Source organism: Zonotrichia leucophrys, chromosome 3 (genome assembly GCF_028769735.1).
Source record: "Zonotrichia leucophrys gambelii isolate GWCS_2022_RI chromosome 3, RI_Zleu_2.0, whole genome shotgun sequence".
In the NCBI taxonomy this organism is placed as follows: Eukaryota; Metazoa; Chordata; class Aves; order Passeriformes; family Passerellidae; genus Zonotrichia; species Zonotrichia leucophrys.
Window position 1 is genome coordinate 14,531,357 of NC_088172.1, and position 14,160 is coordinate 14,545,516.

The window sequence follows — 14,160 nt, forward strand, 5'->3', positions numbered from 1 at the left end:
GCTCTTAGAAGAAAAATGCATCATCTTAGGTCAAAGAATGTCTTGTTGAGAACACTTTGAGCTAGAACTACTAGTTCAAACATTCATGTTTCTTCAAATGTATGATTTAGTAACTGGGGAAGACTTAATAGGGAAATATATCTTTCAGCTGTTCCAAATTTCCAAATTACTTGAGGAGCTTTTCTCAAGTGTTGAATATGTCAGTGACATATAATATAAACCTGTAAAGAATTCCTGTTCTTACCAGTTGCCAGGCAGAACAGGTGTCCTTTACTTTGGGCAACACAGGGGTGACAAGTGGTTCAGAAGAATGCATTTTTTGTGGGTTTTTCTGGTTTTTGCCCAAAATGAAGCATAATCACCTGTGAACAAGTGAAACCAAGTAAGAAAGACTTATCTGTCATTTGATCTTCAAAACTTCCGTCTAGAAACTTCTGTTTAAAACTAGAATAGGAAGTCAGCTCTTTTGTTGCAAAATAGAGCATGATAGTGGATTTTGCAGCAGCAAAATAGGAAGAAGCTAATTTAGTTTAGTGCATGCAAATCTCATTTCTGACCCTGATGTCAGTTGCTCACAGATTTTGGCAGTATGTTTTTTTTTACTAACTTTTGTATCTTACTGCCATAATGTGAAGTTTTGGAGTATTTATGGAAAATATAATGGGAATGTGATGTAGTTAGTTGCTAAATAGTCAACATTTGAATGACTTTTTAATTCAAGGTAATGAAATGTTGAAATAGTTTTGAAGGCATAGGCAGTGTGTACACAGTGTGTGTGGATACATGTATTTCTCCTATTAACAGACCAGCTCACTGCACATGACTTGGGACTTCACACTGACTTGACTGAGGGCTGAGACCTGGTCACTCAGCCCTGGGGTTGGCTGAGTTATACCAGAGGCATGGCTGGGTCCTTTAAGCCTGGTGTGAATGTTTGGGCACACACAAATGTTCTTGATTTTTGCAGGATACAGGGTTAGGGAAGAACAGGAGAGGAATATAGCTAAATTCTCTAAGTTTTGTTATTCTATGCCCAGTAGGTAAAAGTCATCTTTAGAAGTTCAATGTATGAAATCCTTTTCATACAATCACTTTTCATCAGGTGAAGTACTGTAGCATGGATAGTTCTGGAAAAAGCAGCTTTTTAAACAACACAGCATTTGGTGTGCAAAGTTTCAAGACTGAGAATTAAACCATCTCTGTGTCAGTGAGCCTGAAGCCCTGATTTGGACAAGTAGCTTGGAAATTTCTATATTAAACTGTAAAGTTAATGTATATTTACTGGTATTCCCTTCAGAGCAGCAGGGCCTATTTTTTTAAAGCTGGAGAACTGTGACTAGGTTATCAGTAGAAAAAATGGTAGAACAAAATGATTAAAATGAGTAAGTTGTTAGAACTACTTTTGTTAACCCAGGAGCTCCAAAATTTACTTGCTGTTTGGCTTGCCCTCTTTCATAGTATCAGAGAAATGGAAGACTACAAGTGTCACCAGTTGTAAAATGGATTTAAAAGGGATGATGGGACCAAGAAAGCTTAAATGTTGGATAGATTGTTTTAAATATGTTAAGAAATAAAATTAGTAAACTGATGTACAAGTACATCTGTGAAAAATCCTAGATATTTTAAGGTTAAAAAAGATCTTTGAAGGCAGGACTGATTGGGAATTAATAATTCCTATTTGAATTTTCTACACAAAGTCCCTGGTGAGTACCAAAAAAACTCATCTTTTCTTTCCAGTCCTTTCTGCATGTGGAGCCTGACTGCTTTGGTTGAACTCCTAATATATTTAACTTCTTAGACTTTTCTATTTGACTTCTTATGGATGTTTTAAATGGAAGTCAGTGAGATCATTGAGACAAATGAAATGCTGTCCACATATATTGTTAATACTGCTGAGTACAGACATCTTTTAAGATGTGTTATGCATTTTTTTAGCACCGGTGATGTAGCTGTATTTTGAAAACAAAGCACAGTTCTCCTTTTGCTAAATCACCAGCAGTACTCCCTAAACCATCCAGATATTCCAGGGTGGACTTGTGCAGAGTGATATAAAATTCCTCAGAGTTGGAGCATTGGGTGGTGTGTTAACATTATAGGAGATTTAATATTGTTTGAATATCTCATTTTTGAAGTTAAATTAAGACAGGAACATGACTTGTTGCAGAATCCTGAAATACTTTTTTCCTGATGGCTTGGAACAAATAGAGATGAAGCAGCCAAAACATTAATGCACAATAATTGACTACAAATGTCTGTAAACATGTTCTGTTAGGTTGCTATGAAACTCTTTATTCCTGGCGAATGAGAAGATGACTGTGAGACTGCCTTAAAGCTTTTGTCTCTTACACAAAGGATCTGTGGTAATTTGAACATTCATGGGATACTCTTTGTTCTGAAAATCACAAAGATCACTCCTTTTTATTTAAGTAAAATTGAAGCAAGTATTGCTTTTTTCTTTGATGTTTGTTCTTCATAATTTCAGATTTTCTCTGTTAGGAAAGACTTCTAGAGTGTTTTTTTAACTTCCTGAGCATGCATCTAGTCATACTCCTTAGTTATTGGGAAGGAGAGATGAGAAGAATCATCCTTTATTTTCCCATAACCCTCTATGTTTGCCGTATTGCTTCCCTCAGTAGCTGGCAAAGGGCACCGACCTGTTCAGGTGGCTGGAACCAGGGATGTTTGTGAAGCCAGGCAGGTTAATTGAAATGCACACCAGTGTAATGTCTTCTGCAGGGGCTGACGCACCTGGCTGCAGAAAATGCAGAGCTGCTGCTTTCACCTGGGCTGACAAGTCACCTCCTTGAGCTGGTGGTAGCTTGTTTTATGCTGTATGGCTGATACAAATCATAGGAGGAACACATTTTAGGAAGTGTTTCTTTGTTGGTAAGGAAATGAAATATGGAAACACAAAGTGTATCTCTGGGTTGTCTGTCTGCTTCAGTCAGATTTCAGCTGAAATCTGAGTCTGCTGGTTTGCAGAGGATGGTGTGAATGGCGGTTTATCAAAATGGGCTTCCTTTTTGTGTTTTGAAAAAAAGTGAAAAATAAGAAAATATGAAGTAAAATAGATAAAAATACATAGACTTAATGCATTTAAATGCTAAATATTTAAATATGTTGTGTTAGTTTTAGTAATGATTTTCATGCTGTATCAATAAAAATAGAAGGTTAAAGCAACATGATACAATTTTTATGTTTGGGGAAATGAATATATTTGTTTTACCCTAACAATGTGTATGTTTTTTTGTCATAAGGGGCTAGATTTTATAAAGAAAGCCCTACTCCTCAAAACTCTGCCTGAAGTTGTTTTCTGATATAATATATAGTAAAGTGCTTTAGGATTTTCTTTTAAGTGGTCAGTATTATTGTTTAATGCTACAATCAAAACCATTCCTGAGTAATAAATTTCATTCATCGAGTTCCCTTGCTCACTCTTTTCTGTTTTAAGTCATGGTGCTTCAGAATTGTACCTCTAGTCCTGAAACTCCAAATTAGGTGCTTTACTCTTCACATTACAGCTGTCTCCTTACATTTCACGTTTGCTTTTATGATTTTCACTTCCTTTGTCATCATACTCCATTGACAGCAATGTGATACCTCTCATTTAATATTTCATTAGTATTTCAGCAGTTTTATTAGGATGTATTTTATGTTTTGAATTATAGTATTACATGCTAGTGTGGTGGGGTTAACGTGCTTTTAAATTAATTAACCATCCTAAATTGATATTAAATAATTAATTTTCAAGTTTGTATCAATTATTAGTTAAAAGCTCCTTTTGAAAAGGATTGTTCAAATACATTTCAATTTTTGTGTGAGTTTTATTTATTTATGGAACCTGTGTATTAGGCTATTTCAGTGTACTCTGAAAAATCTGTTAGTAAAGAACAAGGTTAGGTAAGCTATAAGCCTTAGATCAAAATATCCTGTAAGCAAGTGAAGAGACAAATAGTGATCTGCCAGTGGACTTATAAGAAGCAGGAAAATAGAAAGTAGGAAAGAAAATGACCAACATTACCATAGGCCTTTATATTGTTAATACATGTTTAGTTTAATAAAATAAGATTTGTTTTAAGTTAAAATTAATTGTGTCAGTGCGAGAGAAGGGAATCAAGATGGCTAATTCATGGTATGCTAGACAAATAAAAGGGAGGGAAGGAAGTGTTTGCCAAGTGTTTATGGTGTTACAGATGGATATGGGTACAGGGCTTCTGCACCTTCACAGTTGTGGTGGTACGGCCTGGGACAGCTACACATTTACACAGGACGTTTTTCCTGTTTTTTGGCCATGATGTCTGTCAATGGAGAGTGTGCACTAGAGAATGCAATATAGGAACTGAGATTACAGCTCCTTCAGGAATGAGAACAATTTACACAATGAAGGGTCCCTCTAGAGGGAAAATTAATCTTGGATTCTCTTTGTTTCCACTGTCTTGTATGAGAAATCATGGTGTGTCCTGCAATTGTGGCAGCTCTTTGGACTTGCTGTTGGCTTGTGTAGCCTCACTGACACCACCAACACTGTAGTATCATTTGATGGCATTTCTTTTTTTACTTGCTTTAAATGAATGTTGCTGGTGGAGGGGAAAAAAAAAAAGGAAAGCAGAGGGAGAGCCAAAAACATATTCACTGATATATCTATACATTCATACATACATATGGACAGGGTACAAGGGGTGACAGTGGTGTGCTGGGTGACCTGTGAAAATGGAAGATGTGTCCTTTAAAGATTTGTAAAACATACCTCTCTTTAGTATAATGCTAGTACTTGGACAATGGTTTTTCCCTAATCATCCCTTTCTGAAAACTTTTGTTAGCTTTCCTTTTTATAGTTGAACTTAGAGATATTGAAATTAGAAGTCCGGCTAGTAACAGCTTTCCCACTTATTAGTTCAGTCTGGTTTTTTGCTTAGTTGATTCATGATTATTTTGTTATTGTTTAATTTATTTCATAGCCACTGGTGTGCACTGTGCACATTTTTTCCATCCAATTTGAAGTCTTGGCATTTTCATGTATGATGGATTCCTATAGAAACCTACTGTCTACCCAGTGTTCTAAAAGGAAGATTTAATAGCCGACCAAGATATTTCTGCTGTACTCCCTTGGCAGAAAAGTACTGCTGGAAAATATTGTAAATAAGTCTTATACAGGATTTTTAGTGGTGTTTTATCTCCCTCCCACTCCTTCTTGTTTTTAATTTCATGAACTGAACAATTTTGTGTGCAGTCATCTATTAGATTGATGCATATTTGGGGCACAGAAACTTTGCACTCCCATAGGGGAGAAATGAAAGGAAATGTTTTGGGTTTGTAGCAGGAACTGCAGTTCCTTGGGGACAAAGCAACTTATGTAAATGTGACCTTACCTTGGCAGAGAAGGGTGGTGAGAATGGGCACTGCTGATGGGGAGTGTGGGCCAGAGGCAGTGTGCTTTTGTACAGGTGCCCCTGGGCATCTGTCTGCCTTTGAGCAGGGACAGTTACTTGTCAGTGCCTGGAAAAAAAAAAATGGAAGAAGCAACATTTACCTTTATTGTAAACTATTAAAGACAGTTTTAAGTCTTCACTCCCATATAAGCATGGGTGAGGGGATGCATGTTTAAATGTGAATACGTCAGAACAAATTTTCCTTCAAGTGTTCAGAACGTTGTAAGTTACAGGAACTGTTCTTAGCTTTCATTCAGTTTTTCCTTTTCTTTCTCTAAGTTGTTACAAGTTAAAGTATCTGTACCTCTAATGGATGGTTATTGTTGCTGCACCTAAAAAAGCCCATCTAAACAGCGACATGCTTAGTTGCATGTGACTTGTTTATAAGTAAAATATTTCTGGGACAATGTTTTCTGCTTAGAGCTGGTTATATTAAAGGAATTGTGTGTTTTTTTCTTTTTTTTTTATTAGGTAAAGACAGAGTTTTCAACACCCCTTTATGTGAACAAGGAATTGTTGGCTTTGGTATTGGAATTGCTGTTACAGGTGCTACAGCCATTGCAGAAATTCAATTTGCAGATTACATTTTTCCAGCATTTGATCAGGTTGGTACTAATAAATTTGAGAGCAGTTAAAATAAATCTTACATCTGTTTAAATTACTCTTCTGTTAGCATTAGTACTTGGTTTGAATATGTAATTTTTGCAAATATAACCACAGCTGTATTACTAATATTTATGCATGCTTTAGGTAAACAGGCGTAAACTGCAAACAGTGCTAGTACTGTACTGTAAACAGTAAACTGTACCATGGCCAATTTGAAGGCTTATTAAATAATGGAAATTAGAGATCTGGTTTGAGGCAACTGTCTGTTTGTTTTAATTTTTGGTTTTGTGGCTGTGTTGGCTTCAGCAGCCATAAAGTCAACAGCCTATGTCTTCTGAACACAGTCTCATTTCTGCATACAGCTGCAGCTGGCCACGTGTCCACAGGACAAAGTACAGATCTGGACTGGGCTGATTGACAGTATAGAATGATGAAAGAACTGGATTATAAGGCTGCCCTTGAGGCTTAGGCATCTAATTTGAACACAAAAATTATTGGTTGATTTGCCTTGGAAAATGTTTGTCTTTGTGCTGACTTACAGTATTCCTTTGCTTCTAATGTCATCCTCTGAATCCCATGCATGGAACAGATGATGTAGTTACATTGCATGTATTGAAGTGTCTTGATGCATAACTAGAGGTATTGGACTGAATGTTACTTTTGTGTATAAATCTTCCCAGATTGTTAATGAAGCAGCCAAATATCGGTACCGCTCTGGAGATCTGTTCAATTGTGGAAGCCTCACCATTAGAGCCCCGTGGGGCTGTGTGGGTCATGGTGCACTGTATCACTCTCAAAGTCCAGAAGCCTTTTTTGCTCACTGTCCAGGAATAAAGGTATAATAACTCTTATTTTATGAAGTTTTTTTTGTTTGTTTGTTTTATGATGGACCTGACTAGCAATGAGTCTGGGTGCAGAGGGGGGAAGAAGAGTACATGTCAATCCAGAATAAAATATCAGAATATGTTAATTAAAAACTATTAGAAAACTTAAGCTCTGTTAAGTGTTTGAAAATTTCTAGCCATTATTGAAGCAATCTTTAGTACACATAGCATTTTGTATTTGTCTGGTTTTTTGCATTACAAAGATACATTTTACATAGTTTTGTGTCCAGTATAGTACAGAACCTAAAAGCTGACAAAAAGTAGTACTTTCCTTTAAATTTTTTTAAAATTTCTGCATCTCTCTTAAGTGCATTATTGCATTAATTTATATGAAAGACAGTGGTGGGCAGTAGGCACAAACTGAAGCACCAGAGGTTCTTTCTGAACACCATGAAGCACAGATTGCTCAGAGAATTTGCAGAGTCTCCATTCTTGTAGGTGAATTTGTCTGCATGTGATTCCAGGCAATTGGATCTGGATGCCTCTGCTTGGTCAAGGGCATTGGACCAGATGACCCCCTGGAGGTCCTTGCCAAACTCAACTGCTTGGTGATTTTTGGAGTGAGAACTTCAGACAAGCTTTCTGCCCAAGATGGTGGCTTCCCTTGAAGTGAAGACACCTAGTGCTTGGGTGGATAACTTTCCTAGAGAAAGGGAGTGCAGGATATAATCATTTCAGACCAAGAGAATTTGTCCAGCTCTTCATTTTTTCCTGACCAAATTTTTGTCTGTGAACTTGTACTTCTCGGTTAGCTGGCATCCAGTCCATTGAGCAATGACTCAGGGCAGATTAATGCAGAAGATTTAAGCAGAACCAGTATTTGTATTCTAAAGACACATGTTCATTGTTTATCTGCTGTTTATACTGTTGTCTCTGTATGATTTTGGTGTCCTAAAGCTTCAGATATTACTCATCTACAGGGAGGCCATAGCCATTTCTCCTACTTGTTCTTCTCTTAAAAAAACCCCAAAAAAACAACAAACCTATATCATTCACACTTTCTTTAATTTTGTTTGAGGAATTCTATACATTCTTGTCTTTGGGTGTTCTTTATGGTATTTGAGGTCATCTTCTGAACTTGAAAGTATTTCCTGATTATAGACAAATGCCATCTACAAAGTCTTTTGCCAGGCTATTGAATCAAATGTTTTCTAGAGCTTGTTTAAAACTAAAGTAGTTTATTATTGTATGAAAGCAAAACATAGCTTAGATAATTAAAATACTGACTCCAGGTCCAGCTAATTTCTGCTGATCTTGTAGATCAATCTCAAATTTCTATACACTAAACCAAAGGATGAGGTTTAGTGGTCCACTCTGGTGATTAATACTCTTTCTGATTCATACCAGCTACCTAGGCTGATGGCTAGTCTTATGAACAAGTTAGTAAGTCAGAATTTTATTTAGTCACTCCGTGTAATATGATTTCTTTGTTCCCACCTCTGATCTTTCTGTTAGTTTTTCACTTTCTTTCACTTTTCCTTGGGTAAAATGCTAAAATAGGTTTCTACCACTACGATCCGTCATCTTAGTTAAAGGCACATTAATTCTGTGGAGCTGATGGAGCAATCAACTAGCTTTTTGTGCACAGAGAAGTGCTTTAGACTCTATCTTTTGAATATTATTGCTTTGTGAAAACAATGTTGTTCTTTAATATTTTTTGCAAAGCTGTTTGTTGGTACAGTTCATAATGTTTCAAGATTGAAGGTATATATGAATAACCCTGGCCCTTAAAATAGAAATCAAGAAGTTAAAATGAACTGGTGTTTCAGATGCATTTTCAAATGTCCCGTATCTAAGCATACTTTCTCCATATTACAGGAGGAAAGTCAGTGTCTTACAAGCTGAGAAGGGTAAGGTTTGATCTTTGGCAAGAGTGGCTTTCAAAACAACCCTCTTATTAAACTTTGTGAGAGGTTTCTGGCTTTTTATTTTATGTTTTTCTTAGGTGGCAGGTAGAATTTGTATTGCTCAAGCCAAGTGGAGTTTGTACAACTTTAGTTATTCAGGGAAAGATTGTGGTCATTGGTACTTAGGGAAAACTTATTGGGGTTTGAAAACAATACTGGATGGTTGTATCTTCTGTCCACTGTTGTGAGAGTGTACATGGAAGACATTAATATTGATTCTCTGCATTCCCTTGTACGAATATTTTCTCTCATGGTTAGAAGCTTTCTTTTAGATTTCCAGCCTAAATTTGTTCTTGACTAACTTGTATGTTTAACTTATCTGTCCATTTATAGCCTAAAGCACTTGTACTCTCTTTAGTCTTTGTTTTGTTAGACTAAAGAAATCAAAGTATCAAAGAATTGTTAACAGTATCTGGAGCTCTTTTGACATCTGTTTCATTCATTTTCTTTTCAAAGGGTTGAAAGAAACATTAAGTATTCCAGTTGAGTTTCCAGCAGCGATTTTTACAATAGCACTAACAGTTCCTTGGCTATGTTACTTTTTTTTAGGACTTAACTGCGTAGTATGCTAGTCATTTTTTGAGCAGATAATAAATTCACATCTGAATTTCTACTCCTGAGTTCTAAATCTGTAACAAAAATGTAGTCCTTAAACATGTGACTTTCAATATGTATTTTTCAGTTTGTTTTTGTGAACTGGGTCTTTTTAGTATCATCCTCTCTAGTGTAGTGGCTTCCAGCTTTGGAATAGTCTTCATTGCCATGTTCTGATTTAACATCGTAAATGAATAAGGTAAATAAAGTCTGTCCTAAAAATGATTCATTCCTAAGGAGCTGTACTAATGTGGGTAATTTCCCATGTGTCTGTTACCAAATGCTTTGGTGAAATATTAATCAACTGCTTCTCCCTTGTTTAGAAAAATCACTTCTCAAGTTAATTTCATGTAATAGGAGATTTAGGTTGTGTTTTCACTATTTTATATTATTTTTATATAAATAAATGATATTACTCTCAAAATATATTTTGATGCCATGGCTGTAATTAAAATGTATTTTTTTTTAACAAGTGCTAGAACTAATTTTTTCAGTGACTTCTAACTTCACATCTACAAAAGTGTTTGCTGGTAGACTTCATGCTGCATTTTGCAGCTCTTTGAGGTCTCTGGGATGGAAATGAATTGGTTCTTTTGATTTGAGGGAATTTGGCTCTTGGGTTCTATTTTCATTTTAACTGTGATAATTTGGTAATTTTCTTTTCATAATTGAAATTCTCTTAGATCATCCAAAGTTAACTCTTCTGTTGGCAAATGAATTATACTGTTTCCTTTCAAGTATTTGGATTACATCTGGAGGCCTTAGGTTTTTTGCTTGATAATGATTTAAGGTATTTATTGGTTATTTATTTCCAAAAAGAACAAATTTCAAGCTTCTACTGTAAGCAAAAAAAGTCAGCTTTAAGTAACTATTTTGTAGCCTTCAAAACTTACTGGACTAAGTCTGAATACCTTTAGGGTCTGTTCTGATGAAATTTTACCCAAGTAATTGAGGATCATTCAGCTGCATTTTTTGTTGTACATCTACAGTAACTTCACTAAGTTTATGTATATATGTATATTAATCTGACTGACATTCTTATGTTCCTTTTTACCTCAAATATTACTGTTAAGATGTTAGTTCTACCTTATCTGAGCACCTTAGTATTTCAATCACTATATAGAGGGGACTATTGAAGCATCATCAGCGAACAAAATAAAATTCAAAATTTGGAGTGTGTTTTAATAATGAAGCACTGATGTCAATTCGCTTTGTAAGAACAGCTCAATCTGTAGGTAGATTTGTTTAAAGCAAATAATTGCTTAGTTTTAAGTATTATGAGGCAGTTTCTAGCAGAATTTCAATTTTGACTAAACTATTTAAAAATATTTTTACAGATTGTTATTCCAAGGAGTCCTCTGCAGGCCAAAGGATTGCTGCTGTCATGCATAGAGGATAAAAATCCATGCATATTCTTTGAACCTAAAATACTTTACAGAGCTGCAGGTAAAGATTTGTATGTTGTATTTTCCAATAATGGAACAATGTTTGGGGTTTTTTGCACATGTATGTTAATAGCCTCAGCTAAAACAATGCTTCAGTAGAAGTCTTGACTCTAGCTATGAAGTGGTATGGGTTTTTAGAGGAATTGTGAAAACTGAATAAATTCTTGAAGTTTGACTGCAAAGATAAACATTTTCGGTCTGATTTATGCTCAATTATGCTCAATTAGCTTTGGAAGTGGAATGCTTTACAGTCTAAGGTTAACAAAAGAAGTAGAACTAAGAGGTATTATTCATTATCAAATTCCAGTATAAATTTGGCAGAATTTGAACTGCTTTCTTGTGGTAACTCTAAATACTAAAATAAAGATTCCAGATCAGTTTTTATTTTTCCAAAAGAACTGAGCCCCACCATCACCATTTTCTCAAAGTTAAAATTTCTTTGAAATGCTTAATTTCTAAAGATCTTCAAAATCTCCTCATTTAGCTTTCAACCTTATTTGAAAGGAAATGTGATTGCCATTACTTTGTGTTTAGTCATAGTGACCTTTCTGATTCAGAGTAGTTTTAACAGCTCTCAGTTACATGTAATATATTGGAACATTGGAAATTGACAATGATGGTGTTTGAATTGGTTCTAAAAATTAGCTGGTTACTTCTTCTTTCTCTACTGGACTAGAGAAACTTGACAGAACAGAAAACAGATTAAAATTTTTGCATGTGGAGACAGGCAGAGAAATAGGATGAGGAACTGATAAAATAGAACAGAAGCCCTGACTTACCTGTAGCATTTCCCTGTCCTGTGGCTTTATATGCAAGCTCTGCTTGATCCATCAGTCCAGTTTATAAGTTGACTCTGTGTGGACTGTATTTGAGTGAGAGACAAAATGTTTCTGTTTTGCTTTGGACCTTTTAAAAGCACTTTTTCATCAGTGCATCCATTTTGTCAGTGAATTTATCCTCTTCCTAGACAGACAGTAATAAGGGAAAAATTTAGAAAACAGACATCAAAACTACAAAGAAATAGTAATGTAACTCAGGATCAAATAGGATATTTACTGATAAAACTGCTTATTTGCTTTTAAATAAAAAAAAAAAGCCCAGAAATCCCAATAGCAATGTAAATTTAAAAGTGCAGCTATTTTTAGTGTGGTGGGTGTGATGTATCCATAGGATGTTGCATTCCTTAAGTTGAGTGTGTTTTGAAGGCTTACTAAAATTCAACTGAAGGGCCTCTGTCCACTCATTTAGAGAAAGTAGTTTGAAAAATGAGCCTGAGTCCTGTTAAACAAAGAAAAAAGATGAAGTGTTTTTAAAGCAGGCCTTTATTTCTCCCCCTTCCCCCCATATTTACAAGTCACAAGTACAGACTGTAGAGTTAATAAAATACTTGCTTTTATATTGGCATGAAAGGCTGCACATCAAAATCACACAGCTTTTGAGAATATAGGGAGGTTTTTGTGTTTGAGGAAATGACTTGTAGAGCAACTACTGGATCATTTATTGAATATAAATCAGGCTTGTGATGGAAATCTTGAGTAAAGATGTGCTGAAATAGTGTTTAATGTGATGTATGTGCTGGTCAGTAACCAGCTACAGCATTGCTGTTGTTGGTAATTTCTGAAAGACAGTGATTTCCTCCTGCATTCTGATGGCTAATTTTAAGAGACTGTATCAAGATTTTTTGTCTTAAAATTTCTAAGAACATCAGTTTAGTGGTGTAAGTTGAAATTTATATGTACAAATGTGCAAATGTATGTACAATATATGCAAATGTACATATAGTACATTTGTATCAACAGGTAACTTCTTTCATCTACATGGTTATTTTATTATTTCTACAATGGTTTTTATGTTCTGTTTATTTCCACTGTGAACCTTTCTCTACGTTATCGTTAGTTTGTCATCTTTACTATCCTTTGTGGGTTAGGTCAGCTTGGCCTGGAAGATGACTGCTGTCTGGGAGTTTCTCCTATAAAATTGATCTCTCTTAGAGTTCATTCTTATTCTCCTGGCCACAGTCCGGGTTTCTGGTAATTCCACCATAGAAACCAGGTGGCCTGGTGAATTCAGAAATGCACTGGGGCCATCATGATTGATAAGATCAAGATGCAGCAGCAACGAGACACAAACTTGGTAAACAAGAATAAGATAAATGGTGGAAAGAAGAGTTTTAAAAAGTGACTTACTTGTGTTTCCTAAAGAAAATTTTTACAACACCCCATGTGAATGTGTTGATTCTAGCAGGAGAAAGTTTCTGAATTTGTACAATTTTCTGACTTAGACAGTAAGCTTGAACTATGTCTGCATTTATTGTGCTTTCCATTAGTGTCTCAAGACAGTACAGGGTTTTCTGAAGGCTGGGAACATGCAGGCTTTCCAAAACAAGAACACAAAATGGTATCAGTTGTTCTCTATTACTTAATTTTTCTTTTTTTTTTTTTCTTTTCTTTTTAGCATGATATAATACTTCACCTAAGATTTGGGATCTTGTTGTTCCAGATGAAAATAAGTTTCTTTATTTCCATGATGATGGCTCATTCATTGAATAATGAAATTATATTGCCCCTACCATAGCTTTTTTTTTGCTCCATGTGAATAGACATGTTTGTTCAGAGAGCTTTGTGACTGATGTTACAGTGGGTGTGTAGGGACTTCGTTGAAAAATTAAGGTGTTAAGGATGTTAATGAGAAAGGAGATTTTCTGTCTGTAAAATTAATGTAGACTTTTGAGCCTTGTCATTTTCTTCTAATGGACTTTTCTTTCTTCCTATGAGACCTCTAAGTATTTGTCTGTGATATTTTGTTCAGAGTTGTTGATATATTTGAAATTACAGTTGAAAAGAAACTGTAGGTGGGATAGTCTTTAAAAGACAGGGTATCTGTCCTTATTCAGGAAGCCTGAAGCTAATAATGCTTTTGTTTAAAACAAGCAAGGAAAAAGATTAAACTAAAATAATGACAAAAATCCTAACTTCCACTCCATTCCAGCCACCAAAAATTTATAACCCTTCTTTGAGTGTTCCTGACAAGGTTTCTTTATTTTCGTAGTCATATTTGTCTTCATGTATGTCTGCAATTTTTTTCTCCTTTTTCTTTATCATCCCATCAGATAGCTTTACTGAAAGAAACACTCCCATATGCCCCATACCCTTATCAATAAGTGGGACTGAGCAGGTTTGGTTTTTGTAACTGCAACTCTCAACCTTTGTGGTAAGGTCTCTCTCCCTGTATGTCCTTCCTCATGGCTTTTCTCTCTTTTTGTTAGCCCCTTTTATGTTGTAAAGATCCTTTTCTA

General features: G+C 35.4%; 1 protein-coding gene across 2 annotated transcripts in view; it reads left to right on the top strand.

The window, feature by feature from the left end:
- BCKDHB (branched chain keto acid dehydrogenase E1 subunit beta) overlaps positions 1–14,160 on the top strand; it is a 109,107-nt gene that overhangs the window by 15,426 nt on the left and 79,521 nt on the right. For both annotated transcript variants that reach the window (XM_064707447.1, XM_064707448.1), the window contains exons 4-6: positions 5,901–6,034; positions 6,716–6,871; positions 10,758–10,866. In XM_064707447.1, the coding sequence (XP_064563517.1) occupies positions 5,901–6,034; positions 6,716–6,871; positions 10,758–10,866 (399 nt within the window). The remainder of the gene's footprint in view (positions 1–5,900; positions 6,035–6,715; positions 6,872–10,757; positions 10,867–14,160) is intronic.